This window comes from Medicago sativa, chromosome 4 (assembly GCF_051527215.1).
Source record: "Medicago sativa cultivar Bolivia chromosome 4, Bolivia_mono, whole genome shotgun sequence".
NCBI lineage: Eukaryota > Viridiplantae > Streptophyta > Magnoliopsida > Fabales > Fabaceae > Medicago > Medicago sativa.
The window spans coordinates 77,091,027-77,117,424 of NC_140752.1; the positions used below are offsets into that span (position 1 = coordinate 77,091,027).

The following is a 26,398-nucleotide window of genomic DNA, read 5'->3' on the forward strand; positions in this document are numbered from 1 at the left end:
TTAGAAGGACCATCTACTTATTTAACCTAAAAAGAAATTATAAAAGGCTGATCTTACCACAACGTATCAAAAATATGTCAAACATTCCAATATTATAAAAGGCTGATCTTAAAGACACATTTGAATTTACTTTAGGTGCATTTTCACAATATAAGATACCTTACCACCCACCACATGGTGCACGCACACTGACAATTTCACAACATCAAGTTAGTGAGCCCATTGCATACCTAACATGACTGTAAAATTACAACTACAGCTTTCAAATCTCACACCTACAATAAATAAAAACAAAAGCCACTACACAAAACCCTGTATATTAATCTAAGGAATCAGTGTTACCAAAACAAGGATCTGGATTCTCTGCAGTGGGAAAAGGAAGATCGAAAACTGTGTGACGCAGTTACTGCACTAAACCCAAATCGTTTCACAATGCCAAGAGCATGGCAAAAATAGTAGTTGCAAATGACAACAATAAATTAAGTGGCTTGCAATTTAGAATGCCAAAGCTGGATTCTAGTGTTGCTTCACGGAAAGGAGTTACTTCAGCCTCAGGTAACTCACATGATGCTGCAAATGTCATGTTTGCCTGTGCAGATCAAAAACCAAAATTCAGTATATGATAGTAACATGCTGTTCAAAAAAAAGTATATGATAGTAACATAAAAGAGATTGAAAGTATGGCTACAAACCTTGCAGGAGGCTATGTTTCCGCATCCACATACTAGATGACCATTAGCTACATCAACTGCTTCTGGAGCTCCTCCGCCATCGCTCCTCTAAAACATCAATGTGACAGAAAAAATTGATTATTTTTACTAGCATATCACAATACCCTTACTCTATAAATTGAAAATATCAATTCAAAAGCTATTTTAGTTTATCATAAGCTAATTAATAATATGCCACCTTGTAGAAATCAACAGCAATGAAATTAGGCCAACGTTTTCCAGTAGCTTGATAGCAAGTGTTGACCATATCAAGCAAAGGAGCTGAATTATCCTTGCAAGATTGAGTTACATCTGGAAGATCCTTAAAGAAGTTCACTAGGACTAATGATCTTGACGTTGTGTTCATAGACGGTGATTCTGCGCGATTTGGACATGAACCAGCCTTCATTCCTCCATTTGAATTTCCATCTGCAAAAGTGAAAATTGCACTCTCAAACTCTATTTACCATTTACCAATATACAACTGAAATCTTGTTACTAACTATGAAGCAATGACACAGATATGTATACCGGACACGTCACAGACACTGGCACTTAGACACAAATAATAATTTTAAAAATGAAAGTGATTGAATGTAACCGCATGTGTCGGTATCATGTTGATATTGGACACTGACATGTGTCGGACACCAAATACGCCTTCAATTCGAGGTATCAGTGCTGTATATAGGCTACCAATTCCATAGTTAACTTAAATTTTATGAACTTGTAGTACTTACATTGGTTTTCTACTAAATATCGCCACTCATAGGCGATTCCTTCGGAAGCTTCCTTAGCTGCTTTTGAAGTGAAGACTACTAAACGCTGGTTCTTCTGGACCATATCATCAACCGTTGGCCAGTCTCCACCATTTTTCGGCATTCGAGATACCGGAAACCAGTATTTTCTCAGCCCAGCAGCATTAAACACCTTTGTTAGGCCTTTTGGTGAAGTAACATAATCCTCGATAATGATAGTAACAATCTCTGATGGATTTGCTTCAAGAAATGCTTGAATCTCTTTTAGAACATTGATGGCAGGTTGCTGCATTGTTCACATTTTGGATAACTAATTATTATTGAAGTAAAAGTATAACCAGATTTCTTATCCAGAGAAATCAAGCTAAGTGTCCAAGACGTGTTACTTACAAAAGCTGTGTAGTTGTAGCATTGGCCACCAAATGAGTGACACAGCCAAACATCATTCTCAAAGTCATACAAGTCAAGCATCAATCCTCGTACACCATTCTGAAAGAAAAATGTTAAAGATAACTTAAGGTGCCAGAAACTGAAATCATTTATATCCATCCTCAAAAGTTGTAATAGCTTAACTTTCTGTTAGGAATTGGACAATTAACGGTTGATAACTTCACTTTGTAACGAGGTATGTAAATAATCCTCACCAAGTGATCGATTGTGGCCAAGTTATGAAATGAAGTTATTTTTATTGTTTTGGGACCGTTTGGATTGACTTAATTTTGAGCTTAGGCAAAACAACTTATGCAAATAAATAAACTTTTAGGTATTATTCATAAGTTTGTCAAGATATTTTACGAAAAAACAAACAGCTCACGAAAATACAATTTTCGTTAGTGAGAACTTATGAATTCACATGAGAACTTATTCATAAGCTAAAAAATAAGTCAATCCAAACGGGTCCTTAGTTTGACTTATTTGAGCTTATCTAGCGACATAAGTACTGTGACATTATTTGGGATTATGAAAACAACTTGTGAACATATCCATAAGTTGTTTTCAACTTATTTTCATAAGCTCTCAAAGATAGTTTATGAAAATAACTCATAGATTATATGGAAACCGTTTGATTTTATTTTATCTTTTGCTCTAGAAATAACTTATGCATAAGCATATGTGCTATCAACGCTTAATTAAGTTGCTTATCCGAACATGATGAAATTACAAGTCTTAACTTCTGTTTTGCTTATGTTTGAACTTTGACCAGTAAACTTCCTTCTTAGCTATAGATTTGATTGCTTCAATACCATTATCCAAAAACAGATGATGTTATTTATTTAATCGGTCTTCATCAACATGTCCCAACATGTCATTAAAAAACTACAAACATTCTCAAACAAGAAAATAGTACCATTTCATACTATGATACTAAGTCTCTAACTAATCCAACAAAACAAGTAATTAACTAATTAATTGAACTATTCAACCATGTAAAAAAAATCTTAGTTGTTGTTCAGTCAATTTAAAATATAATCTCCCATAACCACACATGCATCACATTCACGAACTAAACTATCATATATAGTGAATTATTATTCTCCAACAACCTAACAACCACTTTCAGACCTTTTCAATTAAAAAACAGAAAGTGGGGACATTGTGTTCTGATGCAATATTCAGAAAGCACAACCTTAGCTTTCTCGGTAAGAAGGCTCAGACGTAACATAATGAGAGACACCACAAATGAATGATCATCTAACTAACATATGCTTAAATTTTCAATGAGGTTTCCTATTCTTTTCACTTTCATTTTTCTCAAATTTAAAACTTTCCTAGAAACAACTAAATATTATATGCTTGAAAATCGAGGCTAAAGATAGTTTATAAACATCCACGTTCCTTTATCCACCCAAACATCTTTTACAAATGACAAAACCACGACAAGACCTAAGAAAATCGGTGTCGTGGATTTGAGGTCAGAACACATTATAATCAATAATTTTGGAATTTAATTCATATACACGGTCGGTCACCGTAAATGATTTCTACACAATCGATTAAGTTTAACTTTAATCATAACTACTTCTAAAACATATGATCGGTTGTGATTTGTTGACATTATATAACTTTTTATCACATCTTATCAAAATTAAACTCATAATTTTGTAAGAAAAAAAGGGATAGAAGAGAACATTACATTAAGCTGAGCAGTGATGGTATCTTGCTGATTTGTAGGAGCAAGAATCACAGAACCAGTAGCAGATTTCTGACCCAGAAGTGCAAATGAATTATGCGTTGTTAACCATGAATACCGATTAAATGGCAACCCCTTCACCTATATAAAAACCAATACTTTACAATGTTAGGTACCAACACATTCATAGCACAAGAAAACTCCAAAATGAACATAACAATAACATAGAAAAAAAAAGGTGAGACCTTTGAAGTGGGGTTTGTTGGTTGGATACGAGTGCACCTTGGTCGCACGTTTCCATTTGCGACGCATGTCTCACAGTGTAAACCAGAGTTGCAGTTTTTGTCTGCTAAGCATATTTGTCCTTGCTGTAGAATAGGGTTTTAGCTCAAAGAAGCAAAAAGGGTTATTGAAAATAACAAAAAAAAAGTGCTAAATGTGTTAGTACTGTGTACCTTGAGAGCAAGAGAGGAATGGAGAAAAAGCAAAATGGCGAAAAGGGTTGTTGTTGCTGTTGCAATGGTTGAATTCTGCAAGAGAGAAAATAGGTAAAGTGAAGTTTCTATTTTTGAACAGAGGAAGAAGAAGAAGAAGAAGAAGAGAGAATAGATACCTTCATGATTTGGTTTGTGGAGGAATGAATGAAATGAAGAGAAAATGTAGTGAGTAAATTGGAAGGTAAGGTAGTAATAATGGCAATATATATGTGACAGTTATAAAGAAAGGAGAAATGAATGCGAAATTTGAATTTGTGAAGCACAGGTGTGAAACCTATGAGCAAGACGTGTGAGCATAAATAAACCAGTGCACTTCTAAGGTGGACCGGGTTATCTAGGAGAGATACATATTTATTAGGAAAATGCTAACAAGTGTCCTAAGGGCATTGTTTAAGCATCTAAAAGTAGTAATTTTTGCATTGGAAATTGTACAGTTATGACTTTAAAAAGTGTTTAACTTGTATTTTCAAGACATAGTTTCTTTTTTTGGGTTCCTTAAACAATACCCTTAAGGCACTTGTTAGCAAGACCCTATTTATTATGGTTGAAAATATATAATTTTTTTTAGATTTGTTGGATAAATACGTGAGGAGTCCGAAGTTCAAATTCCGACACGTACATGTTACAAATACATATAATATATATGTTATATGCTCACGGAGATATGGTGAAGTATATGTTATTGTGCGTCAAATGCATTTTGAGGCCTTTTAAATTTAAAGTTTGGATCGAATTAATCATTTTAATTTCAAATTAATATTTTGTCAAATTTATCATTTTTAAAGTCAATTTAGTCCTTTAGTTTTTTTTTTTTAACAATTTTAATTTTTTCTTCTTCAACATCCAAACTATGGTAGAAAATTTCAAAAATTGCCTCAATATCAACCCTAATCACATCTTTGAGGAAAGATTCATCAAGTGGAATAACAACAACTACTCTAGTGCAATCCTTAATGTCGACGGAAGTTGTCTTGGCACCCCTACGAGAGCTGGATATGACGGTCTTTTGCATAATAATGCAGGCTTCTATTTATCAGGATTTTTAGGGTTCATATTTCAACTGACATTCTTCTTGTTGAATTATGTGCAATTTACCAAGATCTCATTTTGGCTAGGAAAATGGAAATTACGGAGCTTGTTTGCTATTTAGACTCACTGCATTGTATTAATCTCATCAAAGTGCCAACCACGAAGTCTCATATTTATGCAGCATTGATCCAAAACAGAAAGGATCTGATTGAGCAGAGTAATACCACGCTTTGTCGTACTCTAAAAGAAGGAAATCAATGTGCGAATTTTATGGTCAAACTTGAAACATCTTAAAATATTGATCATTGTTATCATGCTTCTCCATCAAAAGACATTCAAAGTCTTCTAAAGATGAATGTAGCCGGAACTAATTTTTACTAGAGAGTAGTTTGCTTCTCTCTCTTTTTTCCTATTTTCTTTTACTTAGCAGCTTTGTAACCAAAAAAAAAAAAAAACTCTTAGATTCAAATTTGAGATTTGTCTTCTGTACCACTATACTAAACCTTTGGAGTTTGATATTTATTTGTTTTAAACAATAAAAAGCGCTTATGTCATATTAGTAACTAAAGAAAAAAGCTCAAAATTTTAATTCTTGAAGCAATTTTTGTGAAAACATTTTGTTGAAGCAACTTTTTATTATTTTTTCCCCAAAAAGAAAGTTGCTTTACGTACAAGTTCTCAAACATGAGATAGTGTAGATTGCTTTACTTCATTCATAGGCCAGAGCTTTAACTAGAAAACCTTTGCAAACTAAACCGTCCAGAAGAACTAATGTATGCTTGTTCCCGTATTCTCACGCTATAACTATTTTATTGTCTGATATTATAGGTCGTTTTCAGGACATCAATACTTTTTTACTACTACGTTCTAGCTATTCCCTACTAAAAAATTTCAATTATCGTAATTTTTTTCATATTATTTATAAATGGAGTTAATTAAGGTAATTTCAAAAGTAAGGTAAAATTTTAAAAATTAATTATATATTCTTAAAGTTGCATGTCATTTACCAAAATTACTTATGTTATGAATTTTTAGTTCAAGTAAGGCCGGCAATTTACCAAAATTAATTGCTTTTAGTTCAAGTAAGGCCGGCAATTGCATGGTCACCAACAAAGCATATTCCACATAAAGAACTTGGGATAAATAGTTAGGCAATAATGGACCATTACCACGACGTAACGTTATGGGATTCCCTTCCTTTTTTTTCCTCTACCTTGTTGGCCAATACATTTAAGAAAATCAATCATCTTATATAACCTGATTAGGGTATAACATATCATTATCATCATTTTGTATAACATGTCCCTTCCTAGTTTTAACTTGTAAGACTCTTTTGGCATATACCACAGAAGATATATGATAGAGTTAATTAATATAATGCATTATCATTTAATACAAGTATTGATTTTCAAATAATGAAAAAGGCAAAGACTCCATGACAGTTTAAATAATGAAAATCTATCATGTGAAGTCAGTCATGTCTGCGGAGTTGTGAATTTTGTGAAGTGAACAGTGAGGAACCGAAACTTAGTATACTTAAACATTCAATAACTTTTTGTAGAAGATGAATGAAATCAATCTCATTGTTAAATTTAGTAAAGTAGATCAAGCATTAAAGCATATAAAAGTTCATAGAATTTTAAAGCAATATTTTTTTTGGTTACAAGAATTTTAAAGCAATATGATATTTCATCGAATCATCTTATTTTAACATATATTATGTTTTTTAAAACATAAGCAAATTAGAACTGAAAAAAATGTATTTCTTCAAAAAAAAAAAAAACTGAAAAAAATGTAAACATCTATTATTAAAAAGTCTACCATCGAATATCGAAAATGTTTGAAATTATACATTTATTGATTATCAACATAATATAAGATTTTTCAAAAAAAAAAAAAAATCAACATAATATAAGACGATGCGAATTAGTTGAATTGATTTGATTCATTTTCTACAAAGAAAACATTGAATGTGTGTAATCATGCTAAGTTTTGACATTTAATATCAACCGGTTGATTTAAGTCTTTTTACTTCAAATAAATTTAATTTATAACAAGGGGTAAAATAGGAAGGCTCTAATCTAAACTTTGGCCTACAAACAGTTTTTACATATACTTAATTTTTCAATTTTCTTAATTACTACAATCAAGCTCTACATAAGGTGATATGTTTTGGAAAAATTGTCTAAAAAACAAATTAAGTTGTCTAATAAAAACATGTTATTAAATGACTTTTTTTTTCAACACATTGTAATTTAAAAATTTCCTGAAATTTGTTTTTCTAAAAAGCCAAATTTATTTATATGAGCACAAGTTGTGCTAAAATCACACTACACCACTTCCACATAATAAAACAGCATAACCTACTCAAGTACAAGTATTGATGCTTAAGCAACTTCTCGTATTTAAATTCGATGAATGAAAAAAAATTACGTGATTGATAGGAGAGACTCCACTATAGATGAACATGTTCTTCAACAAAGATCAATTACTGACAAAACCATTGAATAATTCGCACCAATAACGTGATTACCGAAACAAACAAAAATGATTATATTTTGTCAAAACAAAAGTATGCTTATTAACTAAATATATAGTGGAGGACAGAAACAGAAACCGTCAATATAACGTATAGTTCTTAAGCATGTAAGATCTACATCCCATGTAACCAAAAAAACGACATGAAAGTATAGTTTCATACATTGCATATATTATATAATACACCTCCCAAATGACTGAACTCACACAAACAAATTTCGATTTGCAACATCTAATGCTTCTGGAGCTCCCCCACCATCACCTCTCTGAATGCACAATCAACTCCATTCAATAAAATGTACAAATTTCTAACTTAAAATTAAATTAAATGGTTCTAAAATTGTACCTTGTAAAAGTCTACAGCAATGTAGTTAGGCCATCGGTTACCAGCATCTTTATAGCAAGTATGCATTTTGCGAATCAATGGAGATGAGTTATCCTTACATGCTTCATTGGAATTTAGAACATTTCTGTAATAGTTCATTAGGACTAGTGACTTTGTTGTTGTGTTCATTGGAAATGATTCTGCTCTATGTAAACAATGACCTCTTCCCATTCCATCATTTCCATCTGCAATGCAATTTCACAAAGTCATTAAAATTGTCCCTAATGATCCGACAATTATGATCGATGGACAGTGTAAAATTATTTACACTTACAGTATATAAGAATCAAAACCTAAGTAATGTGATCTTAGAAGAAAATAAAAGGAACTCACATTTATTTTCCACAACATAGTTCCATTCATAGGCAATGCGTTCAGAAGCTTCTTTAGTTGCATTTGAAGTGAACACAATTAGCCTATGATTCATTCTTAACATTTTTTTAACTGTTAGCCAATCACTATCATTCTTTGGCATTTTATATACTGGAAACCAGAATTTCCTCAAACCAGCTTTATTAAACACCTTGTTCACACCATTTGGTGATGTTACACGATCCTTGATGAAAACGGTGACGATCTCAGTTCGGTGTCGTGTGAGGAATGTATTGATCTCTCTCAGAACATTAATAGCAGGTTGCTGTTGAATAACATCTCATAAATCAAACTCAATGTTCTAAACAATGTAAGAGAAATGCTTAACTTAATCAAGATTTTGCCAAATCAAATGAAATTAGAAGACATTCACTATGCATAATCATTTAGTAAAATTAAAGGATCTCTTACAAAGGCGGTAAATATTGTGCACGGTCCGCGACACAACCAAATGTCACCATAGTAATCATGCATATCTAACATTATTCCTCTCACACCATTCTGCAGCAGAAAATGGCTCATTAAAAGTATAGAAAAAATTTTACTAAGCAAAATTATAGACAGAATTATAAACATAGAACTTTTGACACCTATTAGCAAAATGATTGGTCACTGAATTCAAATGCATAGAAATTTATTTCATTCCCCTTTATTTTGATTCCTAAAGTCTTTTAATTTTAATCTATAGTTTCCATATACATAAAACTTTTGACGTACGCGCAGCTGATCTGTAATGGAGTCTTCCTGGTTCATGACCGACGAAATTTTAGAGTCTATACTCAAGTTTGCTGCCCTCGAAGCGAAAGAATTGTGAGTTGTAAGCCATGAGTAATGATTGAATGGAAGCTCCATCACCTACACATACAAATCATTTATCATAATTAATCTTATAGAAAGTTTATTTTAGGAGCTATAGAACAAAAATGAAAAATGTATGATGAGGACTAAGGACTTTTGAAATAGGACTTGAAGTTCGGACTCGTGTACACCGGCTTTGTGAGTTGCATTCCAGGCACTGCAGCCCCGTACCACAGTCATTGACGTCGCGGGAGCATGTTTCCCCAATCTGTTATGAATTGTTTCTCACATGAAACAAAAATATGTACTTAAAATTTTGATCATGGATTATCTGATGAATTGAAGATGAAGAGAATATACTAACTCTTTGCAACTTTTGATATTAAGTTTTTAGAATCTCAAATTTTTAGAGTTAGTATGAAGTGTTACAATATAATTCTGAAATGTTTAGAGTCATGATACCTTTGTTTATCACATATATTTATTAGTATAAAGTACTATGTATTTAGTATTTATGGTTCAAATATAAAGCAATTCAGTAAAGAATAAATTTCTTAACAGAAGGTAGTATCACTATGTATTTATGGTTCAAATATGTAAAATTCTTGAACTTTTTGAAGAGTTTTTATATACTTTCTAATGATAATAATCTACCTGAACAAGTACATAGCAACCAAATACAAGACTTGCACTAATCAAAGTTGCGATGAGAAGGTAATTCTGCAAGAAAATAAGGATGCAAGAGTAAAATTTATGCAATGGTAGAGCATGCAAAATGCAAAGTTTAACCAAACTTACCTCCATTAGCTATTTTAATTAAATTCTGTTCAACAAATTACAACACCAAAGCTACTAATACAGATTATGTACTGAATTGCAATGAAAGAAAATTCAAATATTTCATTTTCTATGATTGAAGACATCCAAGATTTTACGTTTCTATATTTTATCCAACTTCTTTTACATTACTTCTGCTCAAATTCTTTCTATAATTAAATCAATTGAAGCTGAAATTTGAGATTTTTGCCTTCTTGATGTCTTATTCCGACCATTCCATGACATTTGTCTTAAGCAATTCCAAAGGGTTATGGAGCTTAGAATAATAAAAATGTTTGGTCTTATCATTAATTAGATTCTTATGATAGCTTAGTTGGATTATAATAAATAAAAAAACTAAGGTTTAGTTCTTGTATATTTTTAAAATAGTTGCAAGCAACAATAATGTTATAACTTTTTTTTGTTACACACAATAATGTTATAACGGTCGTCCAAAGAGTGAAAAAGGATAAAAAAATTGTAACTCTTTGATACTCTTTCGAGTGGGTTATTTATCGTCTTTTATGTGACTACTCTTTGTTGTTGAAATACTTCATCTATGTTGAGTATTGTATTCAATCATTCATGAGGACAACTCATACTACACATTACCTTCTTTTATAAAGTACCAACAATTTGTTTTCATTGAGGTGTTCAAATTCAAACTGATCTAAATTAAAACCATAAATAATTTTTAAAAAATCGAAAACCGCAGAGAATTCAACATGTTTTTTTTTTTCTCTACTAGTTTTTTTGTTTTGTTTTGTTGAATATTAGACTCTCTCTCTTCTCATTTTCTTGTGACGACAAATCACGCACACATCACATATGCTAGTGCTTATATAAGCCATAGGTCCCACTAAACTTCACATGGGGATACAGGTAAGTCCATACTACTACGAGTACGTTTGTTAGGAGAGATGGTCCAGACCTATGTGGCCCTCAACAGTTTTGAGAGGTTAATTAATTAACTAGGACTTTTTGAATGTGACAAATCTCTCTTCTTTCATCCCTCAAAATCCAGCCGAAACGGAAAGAAACACCTATAGCCACGTAAAGGATTAAGCTTTTACAATATGTAAGAAAAGAATCTCTCCTTTTTGGGACAAAACTTATGTACCAAAACAATGGTCACTTCTAAGAAATGATCCATGGTAGATCGGTATTTAAATTTATAAGAAATTTTTATGGCAAAGAGAGTGACATAATTGACGTCGGTTTAATGTGATCTACACATTTATTTTTCGTTGTTTTAATTGAATTGATATCAATTAAACTTTTATCTCAATCGTCAAAACGAAGATAATCATTAATCTCTACCATTAAACTTAACGTAAAAACGACTTCTGATATGTTTGAAATTTTAAACATTTTTTAAGTGTTGATCCAATTATGAAGATGACTCATATTAAATTTTTTGCAACACATCATTGTATTTGAAACTAAACACCGGCAACAACTCATTTAGTCATTTGATTAAATTATATTTAAAGGGGAAATGGAGGTATTTTAAGCTTTTATCATTGAGTAAAGAGGTAAAAATACAAACCTAGGCTTGAATTGAATTGTATGCCAGTGCCAAAATAACAAGTCATACTGTCACATTAAAATGAAAGAAAGAAAAAAGACAAATCAAAAGTATAAATACAGGCATACATGGACCTAATTCATGTCATAAATGCAGTAAAACATGATTTGTTTGTTATTTATATTTCTCTGAATCTGAACTCTTTTGGACATACTTGTCACGTTGCTTTTTCAACAACGAATGCCATTTTTGTGTAAATCAATTGAATTTTATTACTATATATTTATCAAGACAAATCATTTTTTTTGTTACAATCAAGACAATTAATTTGTATGAAACTAAATTTAGACAACTTTATAAGTGATTAACACAATCTAAATATGTGGTTAATTATATCATATCATCAACGTATCACATCTATCGCATCATTCTCTCTTATATCATATCATATAGATCAGATCATCAACATATCACATCTATCACATCATTATCTCTTATCTCTTTCTCTCTTAAAATATATACACCTATATTTTTTATTGTCCACCAAATATTTTCCCGACTATCATATACACACTCATTAATCACCAATGTAATTTACTATGAATTTAAATGTGGTTAACCATATTTATTAGGTGTTCAACTAAATGTATATATTTTTTTTCTCAAAACAAAAAACTAAATGTAGAGATTTGAACACCTAAAAATTATAGTTAATTACGTCTAAATTTCTTCAAAAAAAAGTTAATTACGTCTAAATTTATTGTTAACAAAGTTAATTTAATAATTAATAAGTCTTAACATTTGATATGTCTATTAATGGTTTTTCTAACATATACAACATTGTACACGTTGAAGTAGTTAAAAATAACAATTTTTTTATCGAAAAACAATTATTTATTAAGAAGATTTATATTTAATATAAAATACACAAACCCTATTACAAATTTACTTGGTTAAAAAGTCAATCATGAGAGTTGTAAAAATTTGGTTGTTGAAATAATACAACTGATTCAGCAATTTAGATTTTAAGTCAATTCACATTTAACCAATAAATTTCATGGTAAATCCTAAGTCTAAATACATTATGTATGAATTATTTTGTGCATACAAGTTGGAACAATTATCACATGGATATTTTGAGAAGGATAGCAATATAGCATAACAACAATAAATGAAGGGTAACCCTGGGCCCCTAGACTCTAATTAAATAAAGGTGTACCCCACAAAAGCATCAAATTTTTTTGTTGTTCTTCTTCATCACAACACATTCATTATACCAAATCTCTCTCTCTCTCTCTCTCTCTCTCTCACAGACACACAGAGACCAATACACAGTACATTCTAAAAAGTCTCAAAAACCTATTGTTTTTTTGCAAATTGAACACTATTCCCAAAATGGGTCATGTTCAAGTACCATCTTCTAGCATTGTACTATCTTCAACTTCTTAAATTCTTCAACTTTCTTCATTTTCAACACCACCATGTTCCTCTACAAAGTTCTCTTTTTGTTGGGTTTCTTACATTTTCTTGGAATGCACCTCCCTCTTCTAATGGCTGGTTAGTTCATTCATTCACAAAAAGTTTTTTCCTTTCTTAGCTTTTGCATCATTTTCTTCAAACCCTTTTACCCTTTTTTTGTTATGTGTAACATAACAAGTGCATTTATTGAATGGCTATTCAATGAAGCTTGTTTCTTTCACTTTCTTTCTCTTTTTTTTTGTTTGTCTTTTCTTGAATAAAGTTGCTTGAACTAGGGAAGAAGTATCTTGATTGAATTTGTAGCAATAGCATTTAGTAATAGTACTAGAATTGTTGCAGAAATCAGTATTGAAAAATTTTAGCAGACCCAAGATTTATAGCATTGCAAAATGACAGTTATTACTCTAGGTCTGCTTAAAGTGGCAATTTTTGACTTGCATTTAATACTAGTAATTGGATAAGTCTATACCTGCATATATAGGTTACTTTCTCTGTTAAGATTTTTGTACTAGTATGAGCTACTCCTGATAAAATTGATGTTTTTAGTGCATGTTTGGTTATACGGTGATAAAAATTGATTTTGAATTGGCAAGTTGAATTGATTTTGTAAAATTGATTTACTTAAAAGTGAGTTGTATGTAAATTGGTTTATGTTTAGATACATTTACGTATAAGTGAGTTGAACAATGAATTTCAGTTTAAAAATCACGTTTAGACTCAAGCTACAAATCCTAGTTTTTAGTTAGAATCAATTCTAGAGGCAAAATCAATTCTACTCGAGAGCAACCAAACATGTCAAAATCAATGTTACCCTTACACCTCTAAATTAATTTTGTATGCTCCAAATGCGGAACCAAACATAGGCTTAGACTTGTTTTGTAATGAAATTTAAGGCATGTAACTGGTGATACAAAAACTCTGTCCTTGATGAAATAGTCACCAGTTCAATCTTTGTTGCCCCTTCTTTGGATGCAATGAGCTTTTGTAAGAAGGGGGACATTAGAGGGGCTTCCACTGGATAGTGTAAGATTTTAGGATCCCTGAAACATAACCTGCTATCTTATTTTGTTCCTCTAATTATAACAATGCTCTGAAGTAAAGGAAACGGGTTTTGTGCAGTAATTGCATCCCACAGATTTTAATCTCAATTGTTTGATCTCAGATTAACGGCAAAAGTCGTTTAGAACTGATTTTGTTATTGTGTAATCTGAGCCGTTCAAACTCACATTAACAGCCGCGATCGTTTACTGTGTGTAAACGTGTGCTTTTCATGCAAAATCATATCCAGTCCATGTTTCTTCAATATTACTTATTAATTTCTCGTTCATTTTCTCTTATGTTTGAGATAATGTCAAAATGTATGTGGTACTTAAATAAGACACATTCCTATGAACATCAAGCTTAAAGATTTCTTTGATTCCTAATCAGTAACCAACTCCTTTCATTAAGCTAAATGCATTTGCACAATATTTTTAATATTATCCAAGGGGAATTTTCACTTTGCTAGGGAGCCAAAAAGCTTTCATGTTGCTCATATAGTTACTCGAAATGGTAAAAGTAATAGAAGATGCATGTATTACAAAATAATACGGTGAGAATTTCACGAAACAAATATTGGGATTTTCTCAGGACATAGTATTCTGTATACTTTCCCAGAAAAAGCTTATATATTATATCTTGAGAACTGCAGCTGCAGATTAACCTTGTGAGAGTTATCATGAATAGTCAATCTTCAAAAAGTACTGGTAGTGAAGTGTTAGCCTTGCAGATGACAGATTATAAATGTGATTTAGTTATAGTGATATGATATTGCTACTCCTTTTGCAGATTGCCCTTTGAATTTTGCTGCTTCAAACTTTACACTGGCATCCTCTTTATGCTCTGACCAAGGTGAGCGAGGAAAATGTTGCCGCTACATTAATGCTAATATTGCAATTTCTGTTGCTCATTTTGCTAATGCAACAAGCAACCTAGGGGTCCCTCTAAATACCTCTGATATCTGCCTCCAAACCATATCTCAGAACTTGCAACTTTATGGAGTTCCACGGCTTGCAACAGTCTTCTGTGGATTCGGGACAAAAATTCGCGTTAATTATGAATGCAAGGGTCGAACTAGTGTTATGCAGATGCTGCAATCTCCCAGATTTGTGGAGGTCACAAAACATTGCAGATTGCCTCTTGCAAAGGAAAGTAGATGTAAGAAGTGTGTAAACGCGAGCATTGGTTATCTGCATCAATTAGGAATTGAAGATAATATTACACTGAGTACATGTCGTGATGCTACTTTTGCTGCACTAGCAAGCCAAGTTGATGAGATGTATACCACTGATATTGCAAGTTGTTTCTTTGGCGTTCAAGGACTTCTCGGGACTCCTGGTAATAACAGTTTAAAATAAAAAGTTTTAACGAGAATTGTTGCGACACACTCCCTTAAGCTGTCTCTATGTACATGAGTTTATTCATTTGTTAATGCTACTATACATAACATAATTATATGCATGAGACTCATTTTCATATGAAGCAATAGGATTGGATGAGATCTCTACTTTAGAATGTTATATATAGTCATCATAAATGATAGCTTCTTATAAAATAAACAATGGTTGCTCAAATCCCTTTCACGGCATGTCTAGAAACAGTACTCAAAATTAATTCTAAAATTGAATTAAGCATGGTAGAACTGGATAAATTTCAACTCTTTTATTTTCCCTATTAAATATTAATCCCACGGCTATTCCTGTGGAGATTCCTTGTCAAAGACCAAAATGTTCATTTAATATATAAAATGAAGTCAGTAAATTGTTACTGATAAGATTAAAACATAGCTGATCATATTTTTGTAACTGTGATGCTAGTTTCAGAATCATCCCCATCATTACCTGCTCCTGAGGTTTCGCCAAGTCCACCGGTTGCTGCTGATAGCCCAAGTCAACTATTGTTAGGTCTACCAACTAAGGGAAAACACCATTCATATCACTTGGCATTAGTTCCATGTATTGCTATTGCAGTTACGGCTGTTGCTTTTGTGATGTTCATAGTCTTGATAATTCTAATTCGCCAAAAAAGCAGAGCGCTAAATGAGCCTCATAATTTTGGTAAACCCAGTTTGAAAACTGTACCTTCTATGGCAAAATGGAAATTTCAGGAAGGTAAGGTTCTGATTTATTGCATTTTTTATATATATTTTCTTTCTTAGAGTAACATCAAAACCAATGCTTTATTTATTTTTCCTGGGATCTTTTGCTTACTGTTTGAGGTCGTTTTTTTAATTTTTGGGAGAGGGGTGCAGGCTCGTCATCTATGTTTCGAAAGTTCAACTTTAAAGAGATAAAGAAGGCAACAGAGGGTTTTAGCACCATCATTGGCCAAGGGGGATTTGGAACAGTATATAAAGCTCATTTTAGTGATGGCCAAGTTGCGGCAGTAAAGCGAATGGACAGAGTCTCAGAACAGGGAGAGGATGACTTCTGCAGAGAAATTGAGCTTCTTGCTCGGCTGCACCATCGGCATCTTGTTACGTTAAGAGGCTTTTGCATCAAAAAACAAGAGAGGTATTTGTTTCTATGTGCTTACTTATGTTCTTTGACATTGTATATTGGCAAACCTAACCCTTCTGTGCGTGTAATGGCAGGTTTCTGCTGTACGAGTACATGGGAAATGGAAGCTTAAAAGACCATCTTCATTGTATGCCTATTGTTTTCTCTGGCATGTTTAAGATATTATTTGAACGGATTACAAATTAAAAAAACCTTTATCTCGCTCTCTCATGTGCATGAATTCCTGTTCTAGTTTTGTGTGCTTTTCTGCAACATCTAATTAGCATCACCTTCTACCATACTGAATACGGAAATAATACATGGATGCAACAAATGAATGGCATTAAAATAGTGAGAAAACAGACAATATACTAGCTTGTTTCCCCTACTAACCCCATAATCTCAAGTGATATATTTTGTTGATTTGTACAGCCCCTGGTAAAACACCACTAAGTTGGCGAACTAGAATCCAAATTGCTATTGATGTGGCTAATGCACTGGTAATTTCCTTGACTTTGATAAACTTTATGCTTCATTTTTATTCTATGGAATTTATATTTCAATCTCTTTTTCTCTGCAGGAGTACCTTCATTTCTATTGTGATCCTCCACTGTTTCACAGAGATATCAAGGCTAGCAACACTTTACTGGATGAGAACTTTGTTGCTAAGGTTGGATGATTCCCTGATCTCATGCCACCACTTCTATTAGTATTTATTTTGCAATGCAAGAGTTCAAAACACCACAAGATTGATATGATGTTATGTATGAATTATTCAAATTTACACTGTTCCATTAGATGCTAGTAAAGTTTAACTAATTCATTATTCCCTATGTTGTCCAATTTCACAGATAGCTGATTTTGGCCTTGCACAAGCTTCAAAAGATGGTTCGATATGCTTTGAACCTGTAAACACTGAAATTTGGGGAACTCCAGGTATAAAACTTTCCTTCTTCACCGTGTTTACGTTAGGTATTTTGGCCCTGTATATGTTTCCAAAGACGGTACTATACCTGGAAACCGAGGGCACAAACCAGCATCATTGATGATACTGATTTCTGGATGTTTAACGCATTCCAGGTTATATGGATCCGGAATATATTGTTACTCAAGAGCTCACCGAGAAAAGTGATATATACAGTTATGGGGTGTTACTACTGGAAATTGTGACAGGAAGAAGAGCTATTCAAGATAATAAGAATTTGGTAGAATGGGCCAAACCATACATGGAATCAGAAACTAGATTATTAGAACTAGTAGATCCCAATGTGAGGGAATCTTTTGACTTGGATCAGCTTCAAACAGTAATTTCTATAGTAGGATGGTGCACACAGAGAGAAGGAAGAGCAAGACCTTCAATAAAACAAGTCCTTAGGCTTCTGTATGAGACATCAGAACCAATGCACACTGAGTTCCTACAAGCTGTTGAAGATGAGGAGAGTCAAGGAAATGAGCAGAGAGGCAGAAGAAGCAAAGGAAAAATGCTCAGAAATGAAAGAAATTTTCACAGCGGGGATGGAAGATATCTCGCTTCTTCTTCAAGTACGTCTCGGTCGTATTGTAGTAGAAGCTTTTTACTAGAAAATGGGTCCGCACAGTCATCACCAAATGTATTTTCAGTCTGAAACAATTATTAGATTCTTGACTGAAGTTTCTCATTTACTGACTGTCTTCAAAATTTTGGTTTGTTAGAAGTAGGAAAACCATTAAAGAGTCCATATATGAATATTGGATTGGGAGAGATGAGAATTATATAACTTTCTCTGCTTCTCTCATCTACACTGGCTTGCAGTTGCATATAAACTTTCTTTGGTCATTGTTATACCTCTTTTTAAGAAATTGTTTTAGATTACCTTTTTAAACCTACAAAAACAATTCTGTATTGGTCCCTAAAGTTTATATTCATCTACACTGGCCTGCCTTTGCATATGAACTTTCTTTGTTCATTGTTATACCACTTTAAGAAATTGTTTTAGATTACCTGTTAAACCTACAAAATCAATGTTGTATTGGTCCCTGAAGTTCATATTCATTACGGCAAAATGGTCTTTGAGAGTCCAAACATGTGAAAAACAGAGAATATATACCAATCTTTTGGAGAAAATCTATATGGAGCAAGAATTAATGATCTATTTGCAACAATCACAGTAATGGCCAAAATCAATCAACTCCAAAACCATAAAAACTAAAAAGAATGATGTTCAAATAGGAATTAGTATCTCAATACGTCAACATACATATAAAAACTGTTTATGACTATCGAGATTGAATCCAGGATAAAAGTGAAAAAGCTACTAGTGTTACACATTCTCCCAGCTTACTGGAAATAAGGAGCACAGGAATTTTACAAGGTTCAAATACATGCAGGACAGTGACTATAAAAAAACACTTACGCCCAGCATATCATGTTTACAAGACAAGAGAAATAAATTAACAGAAACCGATGTGGCTAGGGAAAAAACATTTTCTGAGCGTTGATGGTACATTTAAGGGTTCTCACAAAGAGCACCCTGAGGTTAAGAAATCAAGATATAGAACCTTTTTTATCGAAAAATATAGCATTAGTAATATTAAATACTACATTTTTCAATAAAAGCTTTTCACCTTTGATTCCTTAATTGGTGCTCTTAAGACATATTAGGATTTGCCTTAAAAACACCAGAAAGGTTGAAACAAAATAGCAAAAGCAGTTTCTTGCTTAAGTTTCTAAGCACCGACAGCAGCCAGGAATTTCCTCTTGCTTACTGGTTCCTCGTGCAATGTTACCACATCACTCACTTTCTCCAACAAATCCTCCAGCTTATCCACACCATATCTCTGATATTCCAACTGTTTCTTGTATCGTTGCTGGTATACAGCCTCAAAACAACTTAGAAGTATCCGACAGGAATAGCTGACCAGAATCTCCTGCAGCTCACACTTAAACTGCTCAAGAACACTGCCATCAATTTCACATCTGACTGCTCTCCCCTTATTACCCTTTCCTGTAAAACTTCTTTCATCATGTTCTTCTACAACAACTCTTTCTTCATCTGACAACTCATCTGAAGAGCAGCAACCATTGACAACATTTGCATTCTCTTCCAGTTCCCTTTTTCCTTTCTTATCTTTCTTTGCAAGAGACACCTGAGGAGCACTTGGGCCTCCCTTCCTGTTTTTAAGATATACAAATCTGCGAGCCCCTTTCCCTTCCACAGAAATAGCATCATCCATTTTTTTGAAAAGATCGATCAACTTGAATGCCCCATAATCAGATATAAAAAGTGTCTTACCATAAATTTTCTGGTACTCTGCTGGAATTCGGACCAGGGGCACGCATCCTCCTGAAAGTTCGAGCAACCTTACCAGCTGACCCTTGAGACCATTTAAATCCCCAGGCTGTACCCACATCTGGCATTCAGTATTGTCGCTATAAGGAATAGGTCCTCCCGCAACATCATTCACTCCAGATGGAAGGCTATAAGATCTCATAGATGTTGGCAAGCAAGGCATGTATGGTGAGTTATATTCAGACAGAGATTGTGATACCATTGAGAATTCCCTTGAGTTGTAATAGCTCTGTGACATCCCTCTATAAACTATTGCTTCTTCTTCATTTTGTCCATCAGTGTTGTCATTATTAATATGGCATCCCATCAAATATCCAGCAAGCTCAACTGAACCTCCACGGGGTGCCACCAAAGCCTTTGAGGGGGGAACAAAACCTTCTCCACGAGCCACAATTGGCCAGTCCCAGACAAATTTACCAGCATTGCATAGGGCAGATGAAACACCAACCCCAGCAGGGATGACAAGAATTATAGTGTATCCACGCTGACCAAGAATGTGGAGTGCTGGAGCAAAATCAACATCTCCCGAGATTAGCATGATAGAGGACGGTGGAGGATTGTCAAGAGCAAATAAGAACATGTCAACCAAGATCGCCTTGTCAGCGGCATCTTTTCTTCCATTGGGAACATCAATCAGTTTAACACCGGTTCTCTGACAGCCCTCTCTAAGTCGCCTCGGGAAAGAATTGAAATCTCCATAAGCAGAAAATGTCGTAACAGCTCCTTGAATTACTGGGTGCACCTGCAGAGCCATTCTTATGTTACCTGCCACATCATCCGGGCGTACATCACTTGGAACAGGACAATTTTCAATATCCCAAAGGATAGCTACTGGACCATCTAAGGAGTTACGGTGTTGCTGGCTTAAAGGACAATGACTTATGCTTGCATTAGATTCAGTAATATTTTTCCCCTTCTGTTCCATGGAGTCCAACGACATTGTTTGTGTAGAATTTCTGCTTGGGTTAGCCATCAGTGTGCTAGAAACCAGAACTTCCTGCGCAGGATTGAGTGAAGACATCGTTAGATTAAAAAAAAAAAAAAAACAAGATAGCGAGAAGGAAATATTATAGGCATGGATACTCTATCCACAAGACTCAAAATAGGTGTAACCATTACACTAGCACCATAAATGTCAAAAAAACACATGCAGAACCACGAAAGAAATTTGTTCTTACATCCCATTAGAAGAAGGTTAACAATGTCATAAAAAAAATAACCAAGTATTAACACGGTGTACCAAATTGTAATTAGAACCACTAGATCAAGAATCAGAGCTGATGCAAGGTTTCACGATGCAAAACAATGGTAACGGATCCTTGAACATTACCCCTCAACCCGCCAAAAAAAATTGAATCTGAAAGACAAAATACTCGACCCACAAAACGAACTCAAAACATCACTCCACTTTATGTGCATCAGTACAATCCATGTATCCAATCTATATTAATGGATGAGAAGAAAATAAGACTACAACCTAGCTTTGTTCATATTCCCATCATTATACCGGTCTGTCATCACTTATTGATGCACCCGCCGAGTGATTGAAATCAACATTAACATCCAAACAAAATTCCCAACCCTCACCCACCCTTTAGTAAAGGGCCTTTACCAGTACATACATTAAATCAAGAGTTCAAAATCCCATTCAGACCAAGATTAACAACCCAGATAAAAAGAAACATACTTTATGCAACTTCTAACACCTATCTTCACATCAAAGCAATCAAAACCAGTAACCAATAAAAAAAACCTAGGTCTGGCAAGATAAAATTTTAGAGCAAAGAATAATAAATTTAAACATTAAACACCGATTTACATTCCAAATTACTCACCTTTATAGGATAATTGGCATAAACTCATCTAATCAGAACCAAATCGGAGCAAAACAAAAACAAAAATAGTATTTTTTTTTAAGCAAAAGCAAAGAACACAAAACCCAAAATCTCAAACCAAGTTTTATGCATAATAATCCATATAATTTTATTGAAAAGACAAAAACAAAGGGTAATGAAGAAAATAAAGAAAGAAGTACCAATAATTAGTGGCAGTAAATGGAGAATTATTGAGGAATCAAATCCGATGAAGGTGAAACCGTGATTGAGGTGGTGTTCTGTAACAAGAAACAAATCAATGATCAAATCCCGAAGAACAATTAAGGTACAAGAATCGTGTGATTATTTTAACTATGAGAAAGAGAAAAAGAACTTACCTGGTGTGCGTGTAAGTTTGAAGAAACAAGATTTAGGACAGAGGTTGAGTTAGGTCGGTGCGTTATTTTATAGTACTGGATGAGAATGAATGGGAGTGAAGTAATTGGTGGGTGACTTCAAAAGTAAGGGTCTTTTTCTTTTCTAAATTTTGAGGAATGATATTTTGACATCCATTTGATGACAACTTTGTTGACAACCTTGTTTTTCTCACTTCTTATTGGTCAAAAACAATGGAGAGAGAAAAAGGAAGAGAGAGGATAACAACATCATGTGAGTATGAAAGAGAAAGTTGTCCAAAAGTTGTCAAAAAGTGGTTGTCAAAATATCATTACTCCTAAATTTTTTGCTACTCAAAAATTGGAGTGACAAGACTACTAATTGAAAAAATCACTTATAGCATAAGTGCTTATTATATAGATGATTGGAGTGGCAAGGCTACTAATTGAAAAAATCACTTATAGCATAAGCGCTTATTATATGGATGTTTTATATAACTTGGATTTCTCCTCTGGAGAATTTCTACAAACTAAACATTGATGGTTCTATATTATCTCAATCAGATCATCCGTTTGTGGAGGTCCTATCATGAATTGTGTGTTGAGCCTGACTCGCTTGCGGTGGTTCGTCTTTGCTTAACTTTAGGGTTTCTATTGTGCTCTTTTTAATATTCTTGTTTAGCCTGACTCGCTTGCGGTGGTTCGTCTTGTTACAATTAATATTATTGCTAATAGTTGAATTCAACCTCTCCTTTCTTAGATACTTTAACCAATCCACAACACTGGTTGGGTGTTTACCGTCGCTCCTATCTATAGAAACGCCAACAATTGTGCTAATTTCCTTGCAAAGTTTGGTCAAAATGGACCTTTTGTTTGCTCCATTCTTAACATTTCTCCTTCCCAGATGCGTCTTCTTCTTTGGTTAGATGTTATAGGGAGTAGTATTGTAACATCCCACATTTTTCTATAGCTAAATATTCTTCGCCTTACCCTTCCTTAACCTACTTAAATGAATTAGAGGAGAAATTGATTAGTAGACCAAGAAATATAAGCAAGCCCAACTAACTTAGGACCAGAAGAAGAAGAAGAAGAAGAAGAAGAAGAAGAAGAAGAAGAAACACAAAGGTAATGGTTAATATTAATCAAGGGTAAGAAGGTAAATTGACACAATTGTTATAAATATGAAACATTAAGGTTAGAAATCAGAATTCACATAATTTCTCTCACCATTCTCTTGCACGGTTCTCACGCCCTTTCACCTCAAAACCCTCGTCCTCGCCAATTCCTCCAATTCCTTTGATCAAATACCACGTGCAAGTATAATTTAAGTTGGGTAATTCATTCTGGGGTTGAGAAGGATGAGATAATGAAAATTCAATGGAGTATTATGGAGAGAAGATTTTAGGGTTTCAAAGAATTGAGAAGATTTGAGAAAGTTAGAGATTAAAAAAGAATCAATGAGCAATAGAAATAGGAGTAGCATCATCATAGAGACTTAGAGGTGGGTGTCTTTTTCCCTCATCCCTCGTGCAAAATCTAAATTAACTAATTTAGGGGTTATGGGAAATGAAATTAATTGATGAAAAGTAAAATGTTCTTTATGCATGTTAGATTTTAAGAATTGAAGTTGTTGCGTTGATTTGTTTGTGTACTTTTACTAAATTGATTGTGTGTGAATGATAACATGATTTAACTATTGAAATAATTTGATTGATTGGGTTTTTGTGAAGGAGTGATTCTTATTGTATATGAAAAGGAAATCATAAAAAGGAGCTAGGATTTTCTGAAAATTACTACATAAAATAGATTTAGTGTGTGATTTTTAATAATTTATTGATTTTAAATTTTTAAATGGGACCAATTGCATAAGGTGCATTATAAACTGGCTACCTTCAGTAAAATAATAAAAAATGTTTGATTTCATATGACCGATTCAATCATAGGTTTATGGAATGCAACTCTGGAATTGATTTTGCAGATCAGCTTTAGTGTTAGATTTTTCTGAAATTGATTACTTTGAATTTGGATATGGGACAAAATGCATTGTCTTCGTATGTGTATTAGTTATATGCAAAAAAAATTATAAAAATTTCTAACTTCGATCTATATGTCGCTCATGGCTTTGATTGACATATGGTTTTACAGAGAATTCTATTTTGTAATATATGTATACACACGCGCGCGCGCTCTTTCATGTTCTATGTCTTTCTAAAAGGTCTTGAATGGTGAATGTTACATGAAAGAACGATGATTGACCTAGATCTGAATTCTATGTGAACTTAGCCATTTCTTGTCTGTGATATGTTAATGTCTCATGATTGTTTAGATGAATGATAAGTTTGAGTGGGAATATTAGGATTCATCCTAACTAGGTGGATCCTCCGTCTACGACAGGACGTGTAAGAAGGGGTAATCGGGGCACTGTTTATCAGAGTTAATCTATCTCCGTCTTACCAAATGATTTCTAGAATGGTTTAGGTTATCGAGGTTTTCCCACGTTCGGTAACCCAAGGATTGTTTATATTAGTTATAAGTGTTAATTTTAAGAATAAGTTATTGGATAGTAATGTTAACTGTGAATAATTAATTGATGTCTTTTAACCAAGTATATTTAATTTCCTGATTATATTTACATCTTATGAAAAATCTTGTCTATATATATTTGCTTCCACTCAATCTCTCATTCATAGAATCAATTTTAAAAAACACTATAGAGTCTTTCAACTCTCTCTCACAACAAACTTCTTCATATTAAACACTGTTTCTAAGATCATTTGTAGGATTTGAGATCTAGATTATTAGGGTGTTATAGGATATTGTAAGTTTAGTTTCTTTCAAGGATCTTGGTGGAGCATCATGGATTTAAATCAAAAGGAGGTATTTTTCACCTCCAAAGGTAATTGTGGAGGTTGTTTCTCAAACAATACAGGTTCAAAGGGATCGAACCGGAGACATATCAAAGAAGATTTCTTGGCAAAGAAGATTGAAAAGATTTCATGCAAGCTTGAGATTTGAAGACCTTGGGATAATCCGATTTCAAGAGAGCTTGAAGATTGGATGCTTTGTGTGATTGCCTAGGATAGAAAATTCAGATTAGGAATTGAAGGAATCTTTGCAATCATACACTTGTAAACATTTTCAACATTTTATTGAAAGCACATGGAAGAGAGGATGTAGCCTTAGCGAGGACAAAAAAAGGGGACCTTCTATAAACCTATGGTATTCTCTTCTCCTTTAACTCTTTAATTCTAGTAATTAACTTTGATATATGATGTTTATTGATTATCTTAATTACCACATGATTGTGATTGAATATTGATGCAGGAGGGTTTTATTAGTAATTTAGTAGTATTTATTATTTAGCCAAATCTTAGTAATTTTCTAGAACTTTCTATTATTATTTCGTTTTATTTTACTTTGGCCCACGGGTTTGTTATTTCTTTCACTATATAAGCAGAACTTATGTAGCCTACGAGGCACACTTTTTGATTCATTAATAATATTCGAGACTTTTCTCTCAATTCTGGTGGATTCCGGAAACCCTTATTTTGATAGGTTTGTCGCTTGCAACCCTATTTTCACAAGTTTGTCGCTTGCAAACTTGTTCTTTTCTATCTAGGTTTAGCGCTTGCTAACCCTACGCTTCCGTACTGCGTCAGTTGGTATCAGAGCAGGTTTCTCCTGTTCTTTTTCTAACGTGATCAGCCATGGGAGATCAACCGGTGACGAGGGCAGAATTTGAATGTTTACATACGGCCGCCAAAGCTCTGTTAGATCAGATGGTGGCATTAACAGCTAAGATTGGTAACATCAACAACAACAACCGCAACTACAACGACAAAAACAATCAGAACAGGAGATGTGGACCAATTAGGGTTCGTGGTAGAAACAATCAAATTATTGAGGATTCGAATTTTTCAAAGGTGGAGAAAACTAATTTCGAAGAGATAATGTCGAATCACTGGAAGAAGCTGCAGATTTTACGGGAACATGCCAATTCAGTTAAATCTATTGAAAAGGATCAGAAAGCATTAAAGGTTATACTTGACGAGGATGAAGTCAAACTAGAAGGTGAAAATCTCCGGCAACACGGAGGTCTTTCAGCAAACATTGAAGCACCACAAGTTGAAAAACACAAAGAAGTTCAAGGAATTCCGGGAGAGTCAAGTCAATCTCCCATTTGTAAATCACGGATCGTAGATTCAACATCCATAATCACAAACGAGGAGAACCCCAAAGAACTAATTTCATCGCTTTATCCTTTGAATCCATGTTCTAAATCA

At 33.5% G+C, this 26,398-nt stretch overlaps 4 protein-coding genes across 11 annotated transcripts; 1 reads left to right on the forward strand and 3 right to left on the reverse strand.

Moving 5' to 3' along the window:
• Positions 1-73: 73 nt before the first annotated feature.
• On the reverse strand, positions 74-4,272 carry LOC146932092 (PI-PLC X domain-containing protein At5g67130-like). Its single transcript, XM_085703745.1, has 9 exons — positions 4,213-4,272; positions 4,055-4,129; positions 3,845-3,967; positions 3,603-3,740; positions 1,859-1,957; positions 1,451-1,754; positions 910-1,139; positions 693-779; positions 74-589 (listed from the first exon to the last, which is right to left on the reverse strand). Exons 1-9 carry the CDS (start codon positions 4,216-4,218, stop codon positions 428-430), a joined length of 1,224 nt encoding a protein of 407 aa, XP_085559871.1. The 5' UTR covers positions 4,219-4,272; the 3' UTR covers positions 74-427.
• A 3,461-nt stretch (positions 4,273-7,733) lies between these two features.
• LOC146932093 (PI-PLC X domain-containing protein At5g67130-like) lies at positions 7,734-10,291 on the reverse strand. Of its 5 annotated transcripts, none has more exons than XM_085703746.1 (8): positions 10,017-10,291; positions 9,873-9,938; positions 9,373-9,486; positions 9,138-9,275; positions 8,832-8,921; positions 8,382-8,685; positions 8,010-8,233; positions 7,734-7,929 (listed from the first exon to the last, which is right to left on the reverse strand). In XM_085703746.1, exons 1-8 carry the CDS (start codon positions 10,020-10,022, stop codon positions 7,867-7,869), a joined length of 1,005 nt encoding a protein of 334 aa, XP_085559872.1. In that variant the 5' UTR covers positions 10,023-10,291; the 3' UTR covers positions 7,734-7,866. The 5 variants fall into 5 exon arrangements, with proteins under 5 accessions (XP_085559872.1, XP_085559875.1, XP_085559873.1 ...); XM_085703749.1 differs by having other exon boundaries at positions 9,408-9,486; positions 10,017-10,287; XM_085703747.1 differs by having other exon boundaries at positions 9,400-9,486; positions 10,017-10,287.
• A 2,534-nt stretch (positions 10,292-12,825) lies between these two features.
• Positions 12,826-18,416, forward strand: LOC146932094 (Protein kinase superfamily protein). Of its 3 annotated transcripts, XM_085703741.1 has the most exons (10): positions 12,826-13,119; positions 14,869-14,931; positions 15,063-15,417; positions 15,897-16,190; positions 16,331-16,592; positions 16,673-16,725; positions 17,010-17,077; positions 17,158-17,247; positions 17,429-17,513; positions 17,658-18,416. In XM_085703741.1, the coding sequence occupies exons 3-10, from the start codon at positions 15,162-15,164 to the stop codon at positions 18,200-18,202; spliced, it is 1,653 nt and encodes a 550-aa protein (XP_085559867.1). In that variant the 5' UTR covers positions 12,826-13,119; positions 14,869-14,931; positions 15,063-15,161; the 3' UTR covers positions 18,203-18,416. The 3 variants fall into 3 exon arrangements, with proteins under 3 accessions (XP_085559867.1, XP_085559865.1, XP_085559866.1); XM_085703739.1 differs by having other exon boundaries at positions 14,869-15,417; XM_085703740.1 differs by having other exon boundaries at positions 14,869-15,417; positions 15,903-16,190.
• A 356-nt stretch (positions 18,417-18,772) lies between these two features.
• On the reverse strand, positions 18,773-22,157 carry LOC146932095 (Putative endonuclease or glycosyl hydrolase). 2 transcript variants are annotated; one of them, XM_085703742.1, is made up of 3 exons: positions 22,119-22,157; positions 21,942-22,019; positions 18,773-20,903 (listed from the first exon to the last, which is right to left on the reverse strand). In XM_085703742.1, the coding sequence occupies exon 3, from the start codon at positions 20,877-20,879 to the stop codon at positions 19,284-19,286; it is 1,596 nt and encodes a 531-aa protein (XP_085559868.1). In that variant the 5' UTR covers positions 20,880-20,903; positions 21,942-22,019; positions 22,119-22,157; the 3' UTR covers positions 18,773-19,283. The 2 variants fall into 2 exon arrangements, with proteins under 2 accessions (XP_085559868.1, XP_085559869.1); XM_085703743.1 differs by having other exon boundaries at positions 21,942-22,157.
• Positions 22,158-26,398: the final 4,241 nt, after the last annotated feature.